Source organism: Scyliorhinus canicula, chromosome 11 (genome assembly GCF_902713615.1).
Source record: "Scyliorhinus canicula chromosome 11, sScyCan1.1, whole genome shotgun sequence".
NCBI lineage: Eukaryota > Metazoa > Chordata > Chondrichthyes > Carcharhiniformes > Scyliorhinidae > Scyliorhinus > Scyliorhinus canicula.
Window position 1 is genome coordinate 273,246 of NC_052156.1, and position 25,457 is coordinate 298,702.

At 44.7% G+C, this 25,457-nt stretch overlaps 1 protein-coding gene across 1 annotated transcript in view; it reads right to left on the minus strand.

The window, feature by feature from the left end:
- The window catches only part of rft1 (RFT1 homolog), a 194,828-nt gene that overhangs the window by 6,935 nt on the left and 162,436 nt on the right, over positions 1–25,457 (minus strand). Inside the window, exons 7-12 of the mRNA XM_038812000.1 lie at positions 25,280–25,358; positions 22,286–22,336; positions 21,441–21,571; positions 16,621–16,765; positions 11,153–11,258; positions 8,821–9,070 (exon numbers count right to left, since the gene is read on the minus strand). Of these exons, the coding sequence (XP_038667928.1) occupies positions 8,821–9,070; positions 11,153–11,258; positions 16,621–16,765; positions 21,441–21,571; positions 22,286–22,336; positions 25,280–25,358 (762 nt within the window). The remainder of the gene's footprint in view (positions 1–8,820; positions 9,071–11,152; positions 11,259–16,620; positions 16,766–21,440; positions 21,572–22,285; positions 22,337–25,279; positions 25,359–25,457) is intronic.

Here is a 25,457-nt window from a genome sequence, read left to right on the forward strand (position 1 = left end):
GGATTTATGACCATTTGGAAAGATGTAGCTTAATCCGGGATAGCCAACACGGATTTGTGAAGGGTAAGTCTTGCCTCACAAACTTGATTGAATTCTTTGAGGAGGTAACTAAGTGTGCAGATGAAGGTAGAGCAGTTGATGTTGTATACATGGATTTTAGTAAGGCGTTTGATAAGGTTCCCCATGGTCGGCTCATGAAGAAAGTAAGGAGGTGTGGGATAGAGGGAAATTTGGCCAATTGGATAAGTAACTGGCCAACTATCACATAGACGACAGAGGGTGGTGGTGGATGGAAAATTTTCAGACTGGAGACCAGTTACCAGCAGTGTACCACAGGGATCAGTGCTGGGTCCTCTGCTATTTGTGATTTTTATCAATGACTTTGAGGAGGGGGCTGAAGGGTGGGTCAGTAAATTTGCTGTTGACACCAAGATTGGTGGAGTAGTGGATGAGGTGGAGGGCTGTTGTAGGCTGCAAAGAGACATTGATAGGATGCAGAGTTGGGCCGAGAAATGGCAGATGGGGTTTAACCCTGATAAGTGCGAGGTGATTCATTTTGGTAGAAAACATTTGAATGCGGATTACAGGGTCAACGGCAGGGTTCTGAGGAATGTGGAGGAACAGAGAGATCTTGGGGTTCATGTCCCCAGATCTCTGAAGGTTGCCACTCAAGTGGATAGAGCCGTGAAGAAGGCCTATAGTGTGTTAGTGTTTATTAACAGGGGGCTTGAGTTTAAGAGCCGCGGGGTTATGCAGCAACTATACATGACTCTGGTGAGACCACATTTGGAGTATTGTGTGTAGTTCTGGTCACCTCACTACAGGAAGGATGTGGAAGCATTGGAAAGGCTGCAAAGGAGATTTACCAGGATGCTGCATGGTTTGTAGGATAGATCTTATGAGGAAAGGTTGAGGGAGCTAGGGGTTTTCTCTTTGGAGCGGAGGAGGATGAGAGGCGACTTAATAGAGGTTTATAAGATGATGAGGGGATAGATAGAGTGGACGTTCAGAGACTATTTCCTGGGGTGGATGTAGCTGTTACAAGGGGGCATAACTATAAGATTCAGGGTGGGAGATATAGGAGGGATGTCCGAGGTAGGTTCTTTACTCAGAGAGTGGTTAGGGTGTGGAATGGACTGCCTGCTGTGATAGTGGAGTCGGACACTTTAGGTACTTTCAAACGGTTATTGGATAGGCACATGGAGCACACCAGAATGACAGGGAGTGGGGTAGCTTGATCTTGGTTTCGGACAATGCTCGGCACAACATCGAGGGCCGAAGGGCCTGTTCTGTGCTGTACTGTTCTATGTCTGCTAACCAGCTTTCTATCCATCTCAAGACACCACCCACAATCCCATACGCTTTAACTTTACATATTAATCTGCTATGTGAGACCTTGTCAAAAGCCTTCTGAAAGTCTAAATAAACCACATCCATCAGTTCTCCCTGGTCAACTCTACTAGTTACATCTTCAAACAATTCTAGTGGATTTTTCAAGCATGGTTTCCCTTTTATAAATCCACGCTGACTTTGTCTGATTACACCCCTGCTTTCCAAATGCTGTGCTATGAAATCCTTGATAATGGACTTCAGCAACTTCCCTACTACCGACGTTAGGCTCACTGGTCTATAGTTCCCCGTTTTCTCTCTACCTCCCTTTTTGAATAGCGGGGTTACATTCACTACCCTCCAATCTATAGGAACCAATCCAGAGTCCAAAGAATTTTTGGAAAATGGCCACCAATGGATCTACTATTTCTAGGGTCACTTCCTGAAGTGAAAAATGAAAATCGCTTATTGTCACAAGTAGGCTTCAATTAAGTTACTGTGAAAAGCCCCTAGTCGCCACAATCCGACGCCTGTTCGGGGAGGCTGGTACAGGAATTGAACCGTGCTGCTGGCCTGCCTTGGTCTGCTTTAAATGCCAGCGATTTAGCCCAGTGTGCTAAACCAGTACTCTGGGATGAAGATTATCCGGCCTTGGAGATTTATCCGCCTTCAATCCCATTAATTTCCCCAAAACTATTTATTTACTAACACTAATTTCCTTCAACTACTCACTGAAACTTGTGTCTGTCAGAACTTCTGGTACATTATTCATATCTTCCTTTGTGAAGACAGAAGCAAAGTAGGAATTTAGTTCCTCAGCCATTTCTTTGTTCCCCATTATGAATTCCTCCATTTCTGAGTGTTTTTATCAATTTCTTTCTCTTTATCCGTTTATTCCTGCTCTCTGTTTTCTGCCATGTTAACGACCATGCCAGAATATTACCTCCTATCCCATGTGCATTAATTTTGCTGATCAACCAGTAGAGAGGGACTAGATCACAGCCTTATGAAAATCCAAGTACATTATGTCCAACGTCTCCTCTTTATCAATTCTGTTAGTAACATCCTCATAAAAACTGCAACTGGTTCGCCAAATATTATTTACTATTCATAAATCATAAATCCATGTTGACTATGCCCAATCAGATCATTATTATCTGTGTTCATTTATCGAATGTTTTGTAAAAGATTCCAGCCTTTTCTCTATTACTGATGTAAGGCTCACAGGTCTGTACTTTTACATTTTCTCTCTCCAAACCTTCTCTTTTTTTTAAATTTAAGAGTCCCCAATTTTTTTCCCTCAATTAAGGGGCAATTTAGCGTGACCAATCCACCTACGCTGCACATCTTTGGGTTGTGGGGGTGGGTCCCACGCAGACACGGGGAGAATATGCAAACTCCACACAGCAGTGACCCGGGCCCGGGATCGAACCTGGGATCTCGGCACTGTGAGGCAGCAGTGCTAACCACTGCGCCATCGTGCCGCCCCTGTCCTTCCCTTCTAAATACTGAGGTAACATTTGGTACCTTCCAATCTGCAGGAACAACCTATAGAATTTTGAAAGACGATCATCAATGCATACACTAGTCATGGCTACTTTCTCCAACTCACAGCGTGCAGGTCCTGGGGCTCATCAATTTCAGTCCCATTGTACACCAGAAAATGCTGGGGGGGGGGGGAAGAGAAACAGAGTTAACGTTTCAAGTCAATATGACTTCTTCAGAGCTGAAGAGGGGTAGAAATGTACTGAATTATATAGTTGGGGGGTGGACGAGTGGATAATAGAAGATCAGGATAGGTTAGAGCTAAGGAAAGTTTGACAAAGATACCATGGACACAAGACAGAGGGAGTGTTAATGGTGGCATAAAGGAAAGATAACAGAACGTGAGAATAGGGGAACAAATTGATGGGACTGAAGGCTGATCAATCCCCAGGGCCTGATAATCTACATCCAGGGTGTAGAGGGCTCTAGAAATGTGGATGCATTGGTGGTCATCTTCTAGGATTCTATAGACTCTGGAAACTGTCCCTGCAGATTGGAGGGTGGCTAATGTAACTCCACTATTTAAAAAGGGAGGTAGAGAGAAAACAGGGAGTTATAGACCAGTAAGCCTGACATCGGTAGTGGGGAAAATTCTAGAATTCATTATGAAATATTTTATAGCGGAGCACTTAGAAAACAGTGGCAGGATTGGACAGAGTCAGCATGGATTTATAAAGGGGGAATCATGCTTGACAAATCTACTGGAATTCTTAAAGGGTGTAACTAGTAGAATTGATGAAGGGGAGCCAGTGGATGTGGTGTATTCGGACTTTCAGATTAATAATAATCTTTATTAATGTCACAAGTAAGCTTACATTAACTGCAATGAAGTTACTGTGAAAATCTATTTGTCGCCCACGCTCCGGCACCCGTTCGGGTACACTGAGGAAGAATTAAGAATGTCCCATTCACCTAATAAACACATCTTTCGGGACTTGTGGGAGGAAACCGGAGCACCCGGAGGAAACCCACGCAGACACGGGGAGAACGTTCAGACTCCACACAAACAGTGACCCAAGCCAGGAATCAAACCTGGATCCCTGGCGCTGTGAAGCAACAGCGTTAACCACTGTGATACCGTGCACGCTAAAAGATTAGCGTATAAAATTAAAGCGCATGGGATTGGGGGAAATATATTGAGTTAGATAGAAAATTGGTTGGCAGACAGGAAACAAAGAGTCGGAATTACCGGGTCTCCTTCACCAGGGTGGCCTCCGCTGGGGTCTGGCCCGCGATCAGGGCCCACCGATTGGCGGGCCGGCCTCTCCCCCTGGGCCTATCTTCTTCCGCGGCCGGCCCCAGAACACCGGCGCCATGTTGGGGAGGGGCCAGCGCACGCAAGAAGTTTCCCGCGCATTCGCAGGATGGCACCGCGTAAGGCGCTGGAGTGGCGTGAACCACTCCAGCGCCGTGCTAGCCCCCTGTGGAGGCCAGAATAGATCGTGCCCAGGACCTGTTCGCGTCGTCGTGAAACCGCCCATTGAATCGGTTAGGATTGTGTTCACTGGAATTCAGACGAATGAAGGGGATCTCATAGAAACCAATAAAATTCAACAGGACTGGACAGGGTTAATGCAGGAAGGATGTTCCCGATGGTTTGTGTGTCCAGAATTAGGGGTCACAGTCTGAGTATAGGTGTAGACCAGGCATTGTCAAACTCGGGGGCGTGACTACTGCATTACCCAAGCTACATGCTTCCACCCAAGCTAGGGCAGCATGGTAGCACAAGTGATTAGCACTGTGGCTTCACAGCGCCAGGGCCCCAGGTTCGATTCCCCGCTGGGTCAATGTCTGTACGGAGTCTGCACGTTCTCCCCGTGTTTGCGTGGGTTTCCTCCGGGTGCTCCGGATTCCTCCCACAGTCCAAAGACGTGCAGGTTAGGTGGATTGGCCATGGTAAATTGCCCTTAGTGACCAAAAAAGTTAGATGATGCATGTAGAAATGGTACAGCTGTTATCTTGGGGGATTTTAATCTACATGTCGATTGGTTTAACCAGGTTGGTCAAGACAGCCTTGAGGAGGAGTTTATAGAATGTATCCGCGATAGTTTCCTAGAACAGTATGGAATGGAACCTACGAGGGAACAAGCAGTCCTACATCTTGTCCTGTGTAATGAGACAGGATTGATTCATGATCTCATAGTTAGGATCCTCTCGGAAGGAGCGATGAAAATATGGTGGAATTTAAAATAAAGATGGAGGGTGAGAAGGTAAAATCAAACACTAGTGTTTTGTGCTTAAACAAAGGAGATTACAATGGGATGAGAGAAGAGCTAGCTAAGGTAGACTGGGAGCAAAGACTTTATAGTGAAACAGTTGAGGATTTTTCACAGTCCTCAGCAAAGGTTTATACCAACAAAAAGGAAGGACGGGAGAAAGAAGGAAAATCGACCGTGGATATCTAAGGAAATACTCATACCAGCCTCCCCGGACAGGCGCCGGAATGTGGCGACTAGGAGCTTTTCACATTAACTTCATTGAAGCCTACTTGTGACAACAAGTGATTTTCATTTCAAATAAGGGAGAGTATCAAATTGAAGTAAAAAGCATACAAAATGGCAAAGATTAGTGGGAGACTAGAGGACTGGGAAATCTTTAGGGGGCAAGAGAAAGCTACTAAAAAAGCTATAAAGAGTAAGATAGATTGAGAGTAAACTTGCTCAGAATATAAAAACAGATGATAAAAGTTTCCACAAATATATAAAACAAAAAACAGAGTGGCTAAGGTAAATATTGGTCCTTTAGAGGATGAGAAGGGAGATTTAATAACGGGAGATGAGGAAATGACTGAGGAACTGAACAGGTTTTTTGGGTCAGTCTTCACAGTGGAAGACACAAATAACATGCCAGTGACTGATAGAAATGAGGCTATGACAGGTGAGGACCTTGAGATGATTGTTATCACTAAGGAGGTAGTGATGGGCAAGCTAATGGGGCTAAAGGTAGACAAGTCTCCTGGCCCTGATAGAATGCATCCCAGAGTGCTAAAAGAGATGGCTAGGGAAATTGCAGATGCACTAGTGATAATTTACCAAAATTCACTAGACTCTGGGGTGGTCCCAGCGGGTTGGAAATTAGCAAAAATGACACCACTGTTTAAAAAAGGAGGTAGGCAGAAAGCAGGAAATTATAGGCTAGTGAGCTTAACTTCGGTAGTAGGGAAGATGCTGGAGTCTATCATCAAGGAAGAAATAGCGAGGCATCTGGATAGAAATTGTCCCATTGGGCAGACGCAGCATGGGTTCATAAAGGGCAGGTCGTGCCCAACTAATTTAGTGGAATTTTTTGAGGACATTACCAGTGCGGTAGATAACGGGGAGCCAATGGATGTGGTATATCTGGATTTCCAGAAAGCCTTTGATAAGGTGCCACACAAAAGGTTGCTGCATAAGATAGAGATGCATGGCATTAAGGGTAAAGTAGTAGCATGGATAGAGGATTGGTTAATTAATAGAAAGCAAAGAGTGGGGATTAATGGGTGTTTCTCTGGTTGGCAATCAGTAGCTAGTGGTGTCCCTCAGGGATCAGTGTTGGGCCCACAATGGTTCACAATTTACATCGATGATTTGGAGTTGGGGACCAAGGGCAATGTGTCCAAGTTTGCAGACGACACTAAGATGAGTGGTAAAGCAAAAAGTGCAGAGGATACCGGAAGTCTGCAGAGGGATTTGGATAGGTTAAGTGAATGGGCTCGGGTCTGGTGATGGAATACAATGTTGACAAATGTGAGGTTATCTATTTTGGTAGGAATAACAGCAAACGGGATTATTATTTAAATGATAAAATATTAAAACATGTTGCTGTGCAGAGAGACCTGGGTGTGCGAGTGCATGAGTCGCAGAAAGTTGGTTTACAGGTGCAACAGGTGATTAAGGCGGCAAATGGAATTTTGTCATTCATTCTCGAGGGATGGAGTTTAAGACTAGGGAGGTTATGCTGCAATTGTATAAGGTGTTAGTGAGGCCACACCTGGAGTATTGTGTTCAGTTTTGGTCTCCTTACCTGAGAAAGGACATACTGGCACTGGAGTGTGTGCAGAGGAGATTCACTAGGTTAATCCCAGAGCTGAAGGGGTTGGATTACGAGGAGAGGTTGAGTAGACTGGGACTGTACTCATTGGAATTTGAAAGGTTGAGGGGGTATCGGGAACCCATGCTGCATCTGCCCAATGGGACAATTTCCATCCAGATGCCTCGCTATTTCTTCCTTGATGATAGATTCCAGCATATTCCTTACTACTGAAGGGGGAACCTGAAGGATCAGGTTGTTTCCACTGGCGGGTGAAAGCAGAACTAGGGGGCATAGCCTCAAAATAAAGGGAAGTAAATTTAGGACTGAGTTTAGGAGGAACTTCTTAACCCAAAGGGTTGTGAATCTATGGAATTCCTTGCCCAGTGAAGCAGTTGAGGCTCCTTCATTAAATGTTTTTAAGATAAAGATTGATAGTTTTTTTGAAGTATAAAGGGATTAAGGGTTATGGTGTTCGGGCAGGAAAGTGGAACTGAGTCCACAAAAGATCAGCCATGATCGCCTTGAATGGCGGAGCAGGTTCGAGGGACAAGATGGCCTACTCCTGCTCCTAGTTCTTATGGGGTTATTGGGTTATGGGGTTTGGCTTAAGTGGGTCGGTGCAGACTCGATGGGCCGAATGGCCTCCTTTTGTCCTGTATGTTCTATGTTCTTCATATTCTGATTAATACGGTGCCCCACGCTACCCATTGGACTATAAATAACTCCGACCAATGTTTGCTTCCTCTTACTGTTTCTTAGCCCCACCCAGATTCTACATTTTGTTCTTTTGATCTGAAATCCTCCCTTATTCATGTACGGATTCCATCCCTTATCAGCTCATCACCATCTTCTTTTCCTTTTTGTCCGCCCTTCCTAAATGTTGAATATCCTTGAATATTCTGTTCCCAGTCTTGGTCACCCTGCAGCCATGTTTCTATAATGGCAATTAGAACACATCCATTTATCTCTATTTGTGTGTTTAAATCATCTACCATGTTACAAATGCCGTATGTATTCAGGTAGAGTGCCCTTAACTTTGTTTTATTGACATTATTCTGCATTCTAAGCTTAGTTGACGCTTAGTCCTGATTACAATATTTGAGATTCTGCTTATTAATTTCTTACTTAACTCCCGAAATTTATTTTGAGGACCTCATCCCTCTTCTTCCTACCCCTGGCTCTCGTACCAATCTGCACCATAACCTCTGGCTGATCACCCAGAAGGATGTCCTGCAGGTGCTCGGTGACATCCTTGATCCTGGCAGCAGCAAGGCATCATACTATCTCAGAGTTACATTTACAACTACAGAATCACCCTATCACTATTGCTCTCCCACTCTTCTTCCTCCCCTCCTGAGCTGATGAGCCACGTACAGTATCGTGGACTTGGGCTGCCGCACTCCCCTGAGGAACCACCAGTATCCAAAATGGAAAACCGGTCAGCAAGCAAGATAGATTCAGAGGAATCTCATTACCTGCTTTGTTCTCTTAGATTGCCTGGTGATCACCCATTCACTCTCTGCCTATATGCACCTCCCTAAACGTGCCATCAACATAGCTCTCTGCCTTGTGAATACACCAAAGTAACTCTAGCCGCTGCTTGAATTCTGAAACCCGGAGCTCAAACTTCTGCAGCTGGTGATAGCTCCTGCAGAAGTGTTTGTCAACTCCCCACATACAGCAGGATGTATGTTCCACTTGGCCGAGCTGACCTGCCATAGCATCATGTGTCACGAGGAGTCAGGAATCAGTGTCCATTTGTCACTGGAGGGGGTATGGGGTTAGTGTGTCACGGGGGTGGGGGGGTCAGTGTCTTGTGTAATGAGGATGGGGTCAGGAGTCAGTTTCCATGTGCCATGGCGTCAGGGGTTACTTTGCTTTTGGTATTTGGGGTGTTGGCCACCCAGAATTGTTCTGTCCGTCCCTGGTACCTACCTGTGAAAATGCTGTCACTATTGCACTGCCGAGGTAGGCCAGCAGCAATGGCCGTGGGAGCTGGAGGCCAACGAGAGGCCGATTCTCACTGAGCTTGAAATAATGGCTGATGTACTGGAGGCTGTGGGCAATCCGGAATCCCATGTTCAGACAGTTTGCCAAAATAAAACCAACAGCTCCTTTCCACCAGGTCAAGTAATAGGAGAGGCCAAGAAACGCAAGAGACAGAGCCATCATCATTAAGTTATACCTTTGACAAAACAATCAAATATTAAGTTAAATATGAAAGTAATGAAAGACAGAAACTTTCATAATCTCAGGACACCCCAAAGTACCCCAAACGTTATGTTGGAAACATTTGAAAAAATTATTTCTTAGGATGTGGGTATAGTTACCTGTCCGTAATTGACCTTTGAACTGAGTGTCTCACTCGGCCATTTCAGGGGCATTTAAGAGTATAAATCACATTGCAGTGAGTCTGGAGTCACATGTAGGCCAGACTGGGTAAGGACGGCAGATTTCCTTCCCTAAAGGACATTAGTGACCCAGATAGGTTTTTATGACAATCGATGATATTTCAGATTGTGTAATTGAATTTAAATTCCACCAGCCGCCGTGCTTGAATTCATGTTCCCCGAGCATTAACCTGGGCCTCTGGATTACCAAATCCAGTGAAACGAGCATCATAGGGGCTGGTTTAGCTCACTGAGCTAAATCGCTGGTTTTTAAAGCACACCAAGCAGGCCAGCAGCACGGTTCGATTCCCGTACCAGCCTCCCCGGACAGGCGTCGGAATGTGGCGACTAGGGGCTTTTCACAGTAACTTCATCGAAGCCTACTTGTGACAATAAGCGATTTTCAATTCATTTCACTATGGCATCGTCACCTCCCAGCTTCTGATTCAGTGCTACCCATGTTGGAAACTGCAGAAATCTATCACTGAAAACTATTAATTCTTAAAGTTGGCTTACATTAACACTGCAATGAAATTACTGTGAAAATCCCCTAGTCTCCACATTCCGGTGCCTGTTCGGGTACACAGAGGGAGAATTCAGAATGTTCAATACACCTAACAGCACGTCTTTCAGGACTTGGATTCTTGCAAATGGACTTGGGATATCAGGAAGTGTGTGAAGGGCCAGGCAGTAATGAGAAGTTGGATTTTGAGGGTTTGACCAGCTTGAACACTGAGCTCAAAACTCCAATGCATTTCAGTCGCTAACCATTAGATGTGTTTCTAAGTTCTACATATTTAAGAGTGTTTAAGTATCAGTGCATTTTCTATATCACGGATCATCGAATTTACAGTGCAGAAGGAGGCCATCCATCCCATCTAGTCTGCACCGGTCCTTGGAAAGAGCACCCCACCCAAGCCCCATGAAAATGAAAATCGCTTATTGTCACGAGTAGGCTTCAAATGAAGTTACTGTGAAAAGTCCCTAGTCGCCACATTCCGGCGCCTGTTCGGGGAGGCTGTTACGGGCTGTTATGCCTCCATCCCATCCTATCCTATCCCCTTGATCCCTGTAACCCAGTACCCCACCCAACCCTTTTGGACAGTAGGGGCAATTTAGAATTTCCAATCCACCTAACCTGCACAACCCTGGACTGTGGGAGGAAACCGGAGCACCCGGAGGAAATCCTCGCAGACACGGGGGAGAACGCGCAGACTCCGCACAGACAGTGAACCAAGCCGGGAATCGAACCTGGGACCCTGGAGCTGCGAAGCAACTGTGCTAACCACTGTGCTACCTTGCCACCCTATTTCAGAGGTCACTTAGGAGTCAGCCACATAATCTACATGCAGTCCTTGACTTTACGATTCCGGAGTTGTGACGGATAACACTTACAGCATTTATAAATTGACACTTTTGAATTTATGACGTCCGTTTTGACTTTATGACGCCATGACAGTGAACAAGTTCAAACATTCACTCATTCACGTTTTAGCCACCCACCTTCCCGACACAAGACATGCAGTTGCCGTTTCAACGCATTTTTACTTGGTGAATCTTCGTGTTTCCAAACGTTTTCCTACAATATATATTTTATAATATTAATTTATTGCTATATTACTTTTTTTATAATTGATTGAGCACAAAATTCTAGGTTATTTTGGTGAAAGTAGGATATCAGGGCAAGGTTCAGGAGTCAATTCCCGATTTATCACATTGTTCTCGTAGGAAAATTAGTTTTGATTTACATTTTGACTTGACATGGGGTTTTCAAGTCCAATTTTGTCATAGGTCTGAGGACTATCTGACCCCAATGTTTGAACAAGTTTATTGATTTGGAGGAATACCTCTAACATAACACTGCCTCAGCCACTCACCTGTCAACTTCCTCCTTACTCATTGCAGCAAACGTGAAACATTCAGTCACTCCGTTTACAGCCAGAAGCAGAACATAGACGCAGTAACAACGCAAAAGAATTGGACCTACAGAGAAACAGAAAACTATTACATCTCAATCCTCAATCCTCCCTCTCATGGTGTACACCCAGGGTGGAAAGAGGCAACAGTTAACATCTATTGCTTCCACAAAGTGACTGTGCTCCACATGACCGTAAAAGCTTCACTAAATATGTGAAGAGAAAAAGATTAGTAAAGATCAGAAATTATGATGGGGAACAAAGGAATGGCAGAACTGAACAAACTTTGGTTCTGTCTTCACAAAAGAGGCCACAACTAACTTCAGGAAATATTAGGTAACCAAGGGTCTAATGAGATGGGGAATTGAAGGAAATCAGTAGTATTAATAAGAAAATGGTGCTAGGGAAATGAATGGGGTTAGGCTGACAAAACACCAGGGCCTGGTAATCTACATTATAATAATTGGCCCTGAAATATTCATTGGTGGTCATCTTCCAAACTTCACAGCAGTCCCGACAGATTGGAGGATGGCAATTGTAACCCCACTATTTAAAAAGAGAGGGAGAGAAAACGGGGGAGTCGATTATAAAAGACATGATAACAGAACATTTAGAAAGCATTAGAGGGAGTGGACAAAGCCAGCATGGGGTTATGAAAGGCAGATCATACTTATTAAATCTACTGTTATTAGTTTAAACAGTCCAATTTCTCCTCACAGCCATTCACAAACAGAAAGGTGTTTTGATTTGCTTCCCTCTTTATAAGTATTAGGAAATTTCCCAATTCCTGAGTTTTGGCAGGATGAGGTTTCATGGTGTCAAAAGACAATATTATTGGCTCTGTCAGAGATTTATATCACATAACTCCCACCATTCCACTCTGTCTTTCACGGTAGCACAGTGGTTAGCACTGTTCCTTCACAGCACCAAGAACCCGGGTTTGATTCCCACTTGGGTCACTGTGCAGAGTCTGCATGTTCTCCCTGTGTCTGTGTGGGTTTCCTCCACGTGCTCCGGTTTCCTCCCACAATTCCACCATTCGCACTGGCATGTCAGACCAGGGGCAATGGCAGCTCCCTGCTGTGTTTTCCTTTATGCTTTAAACCTGGGTTAGTGCACCATGCTAGGAAATAGAGCTGGTTTAAACAATTTATATTTGTATTGTGGCTATTAGATATAAGATATTGCACAAGTCGAGGAGACACAGCCGGAGTGAGACACATCCAGAGTGGGAATTTGGAACTTGGTAATTTGGTGCAGTGAGGTAATTCGGTGCAGAGTGGGAGAAGGTGCTTTTTCCCGACTGTTTTGTTCTCTCTCTTTCTTCTGGCCTGTAACATTTAATCTGCAGGAAGAGAACCAGAGAGCATCTGAGACCCTGGGTGAGTTCTCCCAGTGAGCCAGAGAACACACAGCCAGAGTGAGGAGCAACCAAGAGTGAGTTTGGGAATTTGAAGCTAGGTTGGAATTCGAAGCTGGGTGGGGAGGAGGTGTTTTTAACCCTGGTAGGTGACTGGTAAGTAGTTTTCCTTTTCATTGTCTAATTTATTTATTTTTTCTTTCGTTTTTGTAATTGTAGTTGTACAAGTTTACCTAAGGTTAAAGACATGGCAGGAGATCCCAGACCCGTGCCATGCTCCTCGTGTGCGATGTGGGAGCTCAGGGACACGTCCACTGTCCCTGGCTCCTTCACGTGCAAGAAGTATGTTCAGTTGCAGCTCCTGTTAGACCGCTTGACGGCTCTGGAGCTACGGATGGACTCACTTTGGAGCATCCACGATGCTGAGGACGTCGTGGATAGCACGTTTAGTGAGTTGGTCACACCGCAGGTGAAAGTTACTGAGGGAGATAGAAAATGGGTGACCAAAAGACAGAGCAAGAGTAGGAAGGCAGTGCAGGTGTTCCCTGCGGTCATCTCCCTGCAAAACAGATATACCGCTTTGGATACTGTTGAGAGAGATGGCTCACCAGGGGAAGGCAGCAGCAGCAAGGTTCATGGCACCGTGGCTGGCTGTGCTGCGCAGGAGGGCAGGAAGAAGAATGGCAGTGCTCTCGTGATACGGGACTCAATCGTAAGGGGAATAGACATGCGGTTCTGCGGACGCAATCGAAACTCCAGGACGGTATGTTGCCTCCCTTTTGCAAGCTTCAAGGATGTCTCGGAGCGGCTGCAGGACATTCTTTTGGGGGGGGGGGGGGGGGGGGGGGGGGAAGAGACAGCCAGCTGTCGTGGTGCACATAGGCACCAACAATATAGGTAAAAAACGGGACGAGGTCCTACAATCTGAATTCAGGGAGTTAGGAGTTAAATTAAAAAGTAGGACCTCAAAGGTAGTAATCTCAGGATTGCTACCAGTGCCACGAGCTAGTCAGAGTAGGAATGTCAGGATAGATAGGATCAATGCGTTGCTCGAGAGATGGTGCAAGAGGGAGGGATTCAAATTATTGGGGCATTGGAACCGGTTCTGGGGGTGGTGGGACCAGTACAAACTGGAGGGTCTGCACCTGGGCAGGACTGGAACCAAATTCCTGGGGGGGGGGGGGGGGGGTTTGCTAGTGCTGTTGGGGAGGGATTAAACTAATGTGGCAGGGGGATGGGAACCGATGCAGGAAGTTGGAAGGTAGTAAAACAGGGACAGAAGCAAAAGGGAGTAAGGGGGAAAGTGTAAGGCAGAGAAGCCATAGTCAAAAATCAAAAAGGGTGACAGTAGAAGGTACAGTGAATGAGGGGAGCTCAGTGAATAGGCCCAGTAATACTAAAAGGAATAAAACGGGAAGTAAAAACATAAATTGTAAGCAACGGGGCAGGTTGTTACATGAAGATATGGGTTCAACGACAAGGAAAATTAGGAGAAAAGTTAAGAGGAAATATAACTTAGGAAAGGTTACTGATCGAGGTGTTAAGAATCAAAACAGAGGTAAAAAAGCCAACATAAGTGTACTTTACCTGAATGCTCGTAGTATTCGGAATAAGGTAAATGAGTTGATGGCGCAAATCATCGTGAATGACTATGATTTAGTGGCCATTACTGAAACATGGTTAAAGGATGGTCACGACTGGGGGTTAAATATCCGAGGGTATCAAACTATTCGGAAGGACAGAGTGGATGGTAAGGGAGGTGGTGTAGCTCTGTTATTTAAGGATGACATCCTGGCAATAGTAAGGGATGACATCGGTACTATGGAGGATAAGGTTGAATCCATTTGGGTGGAAACAGGAATAGTAATGCGAAAATGTCACTGATAGGAGTAGTCTATAGGCCGCCAAATAGTAACATTATGGTGGGGCAGGCAATAAACAAAGAAATAACTGATGCATGTGGAAATGGTACAGCAGTTATCATGGGGGATTTTAATCTACATGTCGATTGGTTTAACCAGGTCGGTCAAGGCAGCCTTGAGGAGTTTATAGAATGTATCCGCGATAGTTTCCTAGAACAGTATGTAATGGAACCTACGAGGGAACAAGCGGTCCTAAATCTTGTCCTGTGTAATGAGACAGGATTGATTCATGATCTCATAGTTAGGGATCCTCTCAGAAGGAGCGATCACAATATGGTGGAATTTAAAATACAGATGGAGGGTGAGAAGGTAAAATCAAATACTAGTGTTTTGTGTTTAAACAAAGGAGCTTACAATGGGATGAGAGAAGAACTAGCTAAGGTAGACACAGTGCTAAGCAAAGGTTTATACCAATAAAAAGGACGGCAGAAAGACGGAAAATCGACCGTGAATATCTAAGGAAATAAAGGAGAATATCAAATTGAAGGAAAAAGCATACAAAGTGGCAAAGATCAGTGGGAGACTAGAGGACTCGGAAATCTTTAGGGGGCAACAGAAAGCTACTTAAAAAGCTATAAAAAGGGCAGCACGGTGGCCTAGTGGTTAGCACAACTGCTTCACGGCGCTGAGGTCCCAGGTTCGATCCCGGCTCTGGGTCACTGTCCGTGTGGAGTTTGCACATTCTCCCCGTGTCTGCGTGGGTTTCACCCCCACAACCCAAAAATGTGCAGAGTAGGTGGATTGGCCACGCTAAATTGCCCCTTAATTGGAAAAAATAATTGGGTAATCTAAATTTATTTAAAAAAGCTATAAAGAAGAGTAAGATAGATTATGAGAGTAAACTTGCTCAGAATATAAAAACAGATAGTAAAAGTTTTTACAAATATATAAAACAAAAAAGAGTGGCTAAGGTCCTTTAGAGGATGAGAAGGGAGTTTTAATAATGGGAGATGAGGAAATGGCTGAGGAAATGAACAGGTTTTTTGGGTCGGTCTTCACAGTGGAAGACACAAATAACATGCCAGTGACTGATAGAAATGAGGCTATGACAGGTGAGGACCTTGAGAGGATTGTTATCAGTAAGGAGGTAGTGATGGGCAAGCTAATGGGGCTAAAGGTAGACAAGTCTCCTGGCCTGATGGAATGCATCCCAGAGTGCTAAAAGAGATGGCTAGGGGAATTGCAGATGCACTAGTGATAATTTACCGAAATTCACTAGACTCTGGGGTGGTCCCGGTGGATTGGAAATTATCAAACGTGACACCACTGTTTAAAACAGGAGGTAGGCAGAGAGCGGGTAATTGTAGGCCAGTGAGCTTAACTTCGATAGTAGGGAAGATGCTGGAATCTATCATCAAGGAAGAAAAAGCGAGGCATCTGGATAGAAATTGTCCCATTGGGCAGACGCAGCATGGGTTCATAAAGGGCAGGCCTTGCCTAACTAATTTAGTGGAATTTTTTGAGGACATTACCAGTGCGGTAGATAACGGGGAGCCAATGGATGTGGTATATCTGGATTTCCAGAAAGTTTGACAAGGTGCCACACAAAAGGTTGCTGCATAAGATAAAGATGCATGGCATTAAGGGTAAAGTAGTAGCATGGATAGAGGATTGGTTAATTAATAGAAAGCAAAGAGTGGGGATTAATGGGTGTTTCTCTGGTTGGCAATCAGTAGCTAGTGGTGTCCCTCAGGGATCAGTGTTGGGCCCACAATTGTTCACAATTTACATCAATGATTTGGAGTTAGGGACCAAGGGCAATGTGTCCAAGTTTGCAGATGACATTAAGATGAGTGGTAAAGCGAAAAGTGCAGAGGATACTGGAAGTCTGCAGAGGGATTTGGTTAAGTGAACGGGCTAGGGTCTGGCAGATGGAATACAATGTTGACAAACTTGAGGTTATCCATTTTAGTAGCAATAACAGCAAACGGTATTATTATTTAAATAAAATATTAAAACATGCTACTGTGCAGAGAGACCTGGGTGTGCTAGTGCATGAGTCGCAAAAAGCTGGTTTACAGGTGATTAAGGCGGCAAATGGAATTTTGTCACTGTTGACGTTTTCACAAAGTTATATAAATTCCATTTCTTGGGGTTACATAAAAAGGCAAGTTGAAATATAGCACCGGGCACACAGAGAGCAATACCTGAGCCAGAGCTGAGCATCGATCCACCATAGATATCCAGTGCTAAATGGGAGTAGGAGTAGCCAAACACGGTGATGGTCAGTCCAATCAACAGCACCAACTTCACAAGCATCTCCAGAACAGTGGCTGCCATGGAAACATCCTCCTGGCAACCAGACAGGAAGTTTAGTGAATATTTCATACTTCATAAATCGGCAACTACCGGTACAAAAACTTATTCTGAGAGAGGTTAGAAAATCTTATATAATCGAAGGCGATGGTTTAACCTACCCTGCCTGAGCTGGCTCTTTGAAAGAGCGATCTAATTCGCTACAATCTTCTGCACTTTTCTCTCAACCTGCAAGTATCTCCCCTTTTACAATTGTCTTTATGAATTGAATCTGCTCCCATTGCCCCTTTCAGGCAACCCATTCAATAAAAAGTTTCCCCCATCTGGTCCTTTCCCCAATTAGCTTAAATCTGTGTCTCACTGCTAACTGATCCAGGCACTAGGGGCAATTTCCCCTTACGCTATCAAAACGCCCAATGATTATGGACACCTTAATTAAATCTCCACTTTTTTGATTTGATTGAATTTATTATTGTCTCATGTATTAGTATACAGTGAAAAGTATTGTTTCTTGCATGCTGTACAAACAATGCATACCGTACATAGGGAAGGAGGGAGGGATTGCAGAATGTAATATTATAGTCATAGCTAGGGTGTACAGAAAAGATCAACTTAATAAGAGGTAGGTCCATTCAAAAGTCTGAAGGCAGCAGGGAAGAAGCTGTTCTTGAGTCGGTTGGTACCTGACCTCAAACTTTGGTATCTTTATCCTGACGGAAGAAGGTGGAAGAGAATATGTCCGGGGTGCGTGGGGTCCTTAATTATGCTGGCTGCCTTTCCGAGGCAGCGAGAATTGTAGACAAAGTCAATGGATGGGAGGCTGGTTTGCGTAATGGATTGGGCTACATTCGTGACCTTTTGTAGTTTCCTGCTGTTTTGGGCAGAGCAGAAACCATACCAAGCTGTGATACAATCAGAAAGAATGCTTTCAATGGTGCATCTGTAAAAGTTTCTATTCAGCACAATCCCAGCTCCTCCAGTCTCTCCATAGAACTGAAGTCCCTTATCACTGTGGACGGCACAGTAGTACAGTGGTTAGCACTGTTGCTTCACAGCACCAGGATCCCGGGTTCAATTCCCGGTCTGGGTCACTGTGTGGAGTCTGCACGTTCTTCCCGTGTCTGCGTGGGTTTCATCCGGGTGCTCCGGTTTCCTCCCACAAGTCCCGAAAGACGTGCTGTTAGGTGAATTGGATATTCTGAATTTTCCCTCACTGTACCCGAACAGGCGCCAGAATGTGGCGACTAGGGGCTTTTCACAGTAACTTCACTGCAGTGTTAATGTAAGCCTACTTGTGACAATAATAAAGATTATTTACACTGGTATGTCTCCTCTACATCCTCTCCAAGGCTTTGATATCCTTCACCGAATGTGGTACCAAGAATTAATACATTAACTCAACTGTACCTTCATCAGTCTTTTATAAAGGTTTAGGATAACTTCCTTGTTTTCATAATCTATGGATGAGTTTAGAAATCCAAGGATTCCACCTGCTCTTTTGTCCTGCCAAAGATTTGTGTACAATCATCTGCAGCTCTCTCTATCGCTGCATTTCCCATTGTAACTGTGCCATTTAGTGTATGTTGCTTCACCTCCTTCCTAACAAAAGGTATCACTTGACACTTCTCTGCATTACATTTCATCTGTCTTGTCTGCCCATTTCATCAGTCTGTCCATGTCCTTCTGAAGTTTGTTACTCTATTCCTCACTGACTGCTACAGCTTTCACTTGTACATTATCTGCAAACTTTGAAATTATGCTCTGAATACCCAAGTCTAAATGATTAATATATATCAAAAAGGCAATGGTCTCATTACTGATCCTGACAGGCAGAAAGATCTGGGTGTGTATGTTCACCGATCACTGAAAGTGGCAACGCATGTGGATAAGGTAGTCAAGAAAGCATACGCATGCTGGCCTTCATTGGTCGGGGCATTGAGTATAAAAATTGGCAAGTTATGTTGCAGCTGTACAGGACCCTGCCACAGCAGGGAGAGAAACCCTTTCAGGAAACAGCTTGCAGATTCTTCTGTCTGTGTCAAACTACTGCTTCAGCTCACAGCATTTGGCAAGAACTGCTGCTCGACTTAAAAACTCCTTGAAGACTGCCAAATCCATAAGACATAGAAGCAGAATTAGGCCACTCGGCCCATCGCGCCTCCTCCGCCATTCAATCATGGCTGATATTTTCTCATCCCCATTCTCCTCATAACCCCTGGTCCCCTTATTAATCATGAACCTATCTATCTCTGTCTTAAAGACACTCAGTCATTTGGCCTCCACAGCCTTCTGCGGCAAACAGTTCCACAGATTCACCACCCTCTGGCTGAAGAAATTCCGCATCATTTGCTTTAAAGGATCATCCCTCAAGTCTGAGACTGTGCCCTTGGATTCTACTTTTACCTACAAGTGGAAACATCCTCTCCACGTCCACTCTATCCAGGCCTCGCAGTATCTGTGAGTTTCAATAAGATCCCCGCTCATCCTTCTAAACTCCAACGAGTACAGACCCAGAGTCCTCAACCTTTCCTCGTACAACAAATTGTTCATTCCAGGGATCTCTCTTGTGAACCTCCTCTGGCCCCTCTCCAAGGCCAGCATATCGTTCCTTAGATACGGGGCCACAAACTGCTGATAATATTGCAAATGAGGCCTCAGCAGCCACTGCGGCCAAAGCCTCCGGTGTTTCCACCCTGTCAGCACGTGTCCCATCCGATCTGGATCAAGTGTCTTTTCCATTTTGAGACCTGGCAACCTTTTTAAATCCTGCTCTTTATCGCTTTATTCACTAATGTAGCTGCTGGCTCCTCCACTACAGCAAGTTTGGCCGAAATTTGCAGCAGTTCAAGAAGGCAGCTGATCATCACCTTCTCAAGGGCAATTAGGGATGGGTTAGTCTGGCTAGCGATGCCCATATTACTTGAACTAATATTTTCTTTTGAAATAACCTTCTGTATTACATAAGAACTAGGAGCAGGAGTAGGCCATTTGGCCCCTCGAGCCTGCTCCGCCATTCAATGAGATCATGGCTGATCTTTTGTGGACTCAGCTCCACTTTCCGGCCCGAACACCATAACCCTTAATCCTTTTATTCTTCAAAAAGCTATCTATCTTTACCTTAAAAACATATAATGAAGGAGCCTCAACTGCTTCACTGGGCAAGGAATTCCATAGATTCACAACCCTTTGGGTGAAGAAGTTCCTCCTAAACTCAGTCCTAAATCTACTTCCCCTTATTTTGAGGCTCTGCCCCCTAGTTCTGCTTTCACCTGCCAGTGGAAACAACCTGCCCGCATCTATCCTATCTATTCCCTTCATAATTTTATATGTTTCTATAAGATCCCCCCTCATCCTTCTAAATTCCAACGAGTACAGTCCCAGTCTACTCAACCTCTCCTCATAATCCAACCCCTTCAGCCCTGGGATTAACCTAGTGAATCTCCTCTGCACACCCTCCAGTGCCAGTACGTCCGTTCTCAAGTAAGGAGACCAAAACTGAACACAATACTCCAGGTATGGCCTCACTAACACCTTATACAATTGCAACATAACCTCCCTAGTCTTAAACTCCATCCCTCTAGCAATGAAGGACAAAATTCCATTTGCCTTCTTAATCACCTGTTGCACCTGTAAACCAACTTTCTGTGACTCATGCACTAGCACACCCAGGTCTCTCTGCACAGCGGCATGCTTTAATATTTTATCGTTTAAATAATAATCCCGTTTGCTGTTATTCCTACCAAAATGGATAACCTCACATTTGTCAACATTGTATTCCATCTGCCAGACCCTAGCCCATTCACTTAACCTATCCAATCCCTCTGCAGACCTCCAGTATCCTCTGCACTTTTCGCTTTACCACTCATCTTAGTGTCATCTGCAAACTTGGACACATTGCCCTTGGTCCCCAACTCCAAATCATCTATGTAAATTGTGAAAAATTGTGGGCCCAACACGGATCCCTGAGGGACACCACTGATTGGCAACCAGAGAAACACCCATTAATCCCCACTCTTTGCTTTCTATTAATTAACCAATCCTCTATCCATGCTACTACTTTACCCTTAATGCCATGCATCTTTATCTTATGCAGCAACCTTTTGTGTGGCACCTTGTCAAAGGCTTTCTGGAAATCCAGATATACCACATCCATTGGCTCCCTGTTATCTACTGCACTGGTAATGTCCTCAAAAAATTCCACTAAATTAGTTAGGCATGACCTGCCCTTTATGAACCCATGCTGCGTCTGCCCAATGGGACAATTTCTATCCAGATGCCTCGCTATTTCTTCCTTGATGATAGATTCCAGCATCTTCCCTATTACCGAAGTTAAGCTCACTGGCCTATAATTTCCTGCTCTCTGCCTACCTCTTTTTTTAAAAAGTGGTGTCACGTTTGCTAATTTCCAATCCACCGGAACCACCCCAGAGTCTAGTGAATTTTGGTAAATCATCATTAGTGCATCTGCAATTTCCCTAGCCATCTCTTTTAGCACTCTGGATGCATTCCATCAGGGCCAGGAGACTTGTCTATCTTTAGCCCCATTAGCTTGCCCATCACTACCTCCTTAGTGATAACAATCCTCTCAAGGTCCTCACCTGTCATAGCCTCATTGAAGAAAGCGGCAACACATATATATATCAGTAAAGTAACTGGACCCTGAGACATCACAATACAGTGCAGTACAGTACTTGTAGCAGCAACACATTACCCGCTTCTGGTGTCCAATGTCCTTCCCTCGCTCAAGCACTTTAACAAAGAAAACGTAGAAGCTCTCCTCAATGGGAAGGAAGAGAAATCTGGCCACCAGCGACCCCAGATTATTCACAATGTCATATACACCTGCACCAAAAATCAACAATTAGCAATCAACCCACCAAATAGAAATACGTGTATTGTCTGTCGTCCACTGAAGGCTGTGCCCAGCTTCAGGAAGAGTCTGTGAGACAGGAACTGTGGCAAAGACAGACATTGGCTGGGGGGTTGAGATTCTGTGACATGTTTCTCTCTCCCCACCTCCACTGTTTCATGAAAACAGTAATCATTTCAGCTGCATGCAGTGGAGTTGGCATCTACACCAGTAAACAGGCTGAAGAAAATCAAAGCACAAAATCAGGCTCCAGCCAATCTCAACAAGTGAGATTCGCTGTTCTTACACCATCACACCTTTCCTTTCAGGACTGCTCATCAACCTGACCCTCTATCAAGAGGGGCCCATTCCTTCCACTGTGACCAAGTGCATGAACAGTGCATGGGGTGCTGGGTCCTCTCCACACGGCACTTTGTTCCTACCCAAAATTATGCAATCAGCTCTGCCAACTGAGTTCACAAGCTCACTGCGATACCAGTGAGCCAAGCCGACACATTAGGAATACCCTCACTAAACAGAGGAGCATCATTGCTCATAGTCATACAGTACAGAAGAGGGGTCTTCAGCACTGACAAAACTACACTAAATCTCCACTAATCCAACTTTTCAGGACTTGGCCCTAGCACTTGCAATAAAACATTCAAAATTCAATTAGACAAACTGTTTCAAGAAAGTAAAGTACACACCTTGATCTCCAAAATTTAACACATTTAGAAAAGTCATGACATATCGTTCACCTGAAAGAGAAGCAAAATATGAAGGGATTATTCACAGGCACCAGGATTATTCTGAAAGTGAATGTATTCAATTGTAGCAAGACATCTTTATTGCTGCACCCCTAACGCCAATAAAGGGCAACATGTCATTTGCCTTCCTAATTCCATATCCCATATGAATAAACAAACTGCTTCCTGTAGTTGCATACTAACTCTGTGTTCCTAGTATGGATCCACACAAATCCCTCCAAACATCAACATTTACAAGTTTCGCACCTTTAAAAAATTATTCTGCTTTACTATTCTTACAGCAAGTGAATAACTCCAGCTTCCACCTTGTTATCCACTGAGGGGCTGGTTTAGCACAGGGCTAAATCGCTGGCTTTTAAAGCAGACCCAGGCAGGCCAGCAGCACGGTTCAATTCCCGTACCAGCCTCCCTGAACAGGCGCCAGAATGTGGCGACTAGGGGCTTTTCACAGTAACTTCATTGAAGCCTACTCGTGACAATAAGCGATTTTCATTTAATTTTTTTCATTACTTAACCCACATATTCTCTTTGTAGCCTTATCGTGTTTTTAAAATTAATTTATGGGATGTGGGCGTCGCGGTCTGGGCCACCAATCAATGCCCATCCCCAACTGCCCGCCATTTCAGAGGGCATTTGAGAGTCAACCATATTTAGCACAGTGGGCTAAACAGCTGGCTTGTAATTGAGAACAATGCCAACAGCGCGGGTTCAATTCCCGTACTGGCCTCCCCGAATAGGCGCCGGAATGTGGCGACTAGGGGCTTTTCACAGTAACTTAATTGAAGCCGACTTGTGACAATAAGCGATTATTATTATTATAATTATTGTATAATCTGGAACTGGAGTCACATGTAAGCCAGACCAGGAAAGGACAGATTTCCTTCCCCTGATGGGTTTTTACGATAATTTTATGGAATTCAAATTTCACCATCTACCAAGGTGGAACCTGAACCCGACCCCAGGTCGTCCTGTGTCTCTGGGTTACTCGTCCAGTGACGATATTACTACATCCTAACCCTCCCCTGTCCTCCTCATAGCTTACATTCCCACATCGCACAGCACAGTGGCACAGTGATTAGCACTGTTGCCTCACCACGCCAGGACCCCAGGTTCGATTCTGACCCAGGCTGACTGTCTGTGGGGAGTTTGCATGTTCTCCCAGTGTCTGCCTGGATTTCCTGTAAAATTCTCAGGTGTAAAGTGCCAGCGATATCTCAGTGAGACGGAGGCTCCATCTGGTGGCCGGCGGTCAGAATTGCACCGACCCGAATCTCTTGTCTGAACCAATTCCCCAGAGGGTCGCATTTGGAGACGACCGGCACCTACAGAGGCCACAACCTCAGCTGTAAGGATTCATCTCAAATCTTTCCCTTCATTCCCGTTACTCTAACCCTTCTCCCATCTCTTCACTGTGTATCTAGGTGGAGGGTGGGACGGGGATTTGGGAATAGGTAGACCATAGTGCCAATTAATTCCTTTCTACGTTCACCTTTTATTCTTGTAATAAATAAACAATTTGTTAATGTTTTGCTTATAAATCTGATGACTGTAACTCATTGAAGCAGCCAGGGATTAAAGATCTCAGGAAAACACACATAGTTGGTTAATTCACTGATGTTGGGACTCTGGGGTGTGTGTGTCTGGGAACTGACTGTGCCTCGCCCAGAGTGTTGTAACAATATGTTCCTTTGCTGAAACAAGGTCATTTTATGAGTTCTATCATGTGGCATATTGATGATGTAATTGGTGCTTTGGGAGGGTCAGCCAGTTCCAGAGGTCTGTAGAGACAACACATTTCCAATTAAACTCTTGTTTGTTTTATACCTTTATGGTCTGCAAGCTTCTCTTTTAAAAATATCACAGAAACAATCAATCATTTCAAAAGGAATTGGATGGGCACTTGAACAAAATAAACTTGCAGACTACAGGGTGTGGGACTAACTTCATTTCTCCACATGGAGCTGCATAGATTTGATGGACTGAATGGCCTCTTTCTGTGCCGTAAATGATCTTACGACTCAAGTTTATCGAATACATTTTCTCTGCTGGTAGTAAGTACTTAAAATTTCTCAATCTTATTCATCCCTTGGGTACCACTATTTCTGGTATGTAATTTGTATCTTGTACTATGAAGTCACATAAAATATTATTCAATGTCTGAGGACACGGTATGCCTGGGCTGCACGGTGGCACAGTGGTTAACACTGCTACCTCATAGTGACAAGGACCCAGGATCAATTCTAGTCTTGGGTGAATGTGTGGAGTTTGCACTTTCTCCCATGTCTGCGTGGGTTTCCTCTGGGTGCCCCGGTTTCCTTCCACAGTCCAAAGACGTGCGGGTTAGGTGGATTGGCCATGCTAAATTGGCCCTAGGTGGTGCTACGTGGATGGCACAGTTGCTTCCCAGCTCCAGGGTCCCAGGTTCGATTCCCGGCTTGGGTCACTGTCTGTGCGGAGTCTGCACGTTCTCCCCGTGTGTGCGTGGGTTTCCTCCGGGTACTCCGGTTTCCTCCTACAGTCCAAAGATGTGTGGGTTAGGTGGATTGGCCATGATAAATTGCCCTTAGTATCCCAAAAAGGTTAGGTGGGGTTACTGGGATAGGGTGGAGGTGTGGGCTTGGGTGGGGTGCTCTTTCCAAGGGCCGATGCAGACTCGATGGGCTGAATGGCCTCCTTCAGCACTGTAAATTCTATGATAGGGTGGGGGATGGAGCCTAGGTAGGTTGCTCTTTCAGAGGGTCGATGCAAATTCAATTGTCCAAACTGCCTCCTCCTGCACTGTAGGGACTCTGTGATATTGTCACTCTTGACACATTTCAGCACCATTAGCGATGGGTAAATACAGAGAGGCTTGTATGGAATAAATCAACAGCTTTATTATCGGAGATGAACACTTTAAAAGTAATTTGACCCTTGCCTGCAACCAATTCGCACCTTCTGTCAGGACCTGTTTGAGGAAGGATTGTTTGTAGAAGGTCCAAGTCAGAATGGCCAGTCTTGGATTGAGAACATGCTGAAAAATAAAATCAATGAGCAGGAATATATTTACATTTTTTTTTTTAAATCAAGAAATTAAAATGCTTCCAACCAAATCAGATGTTCAGGCCAGACA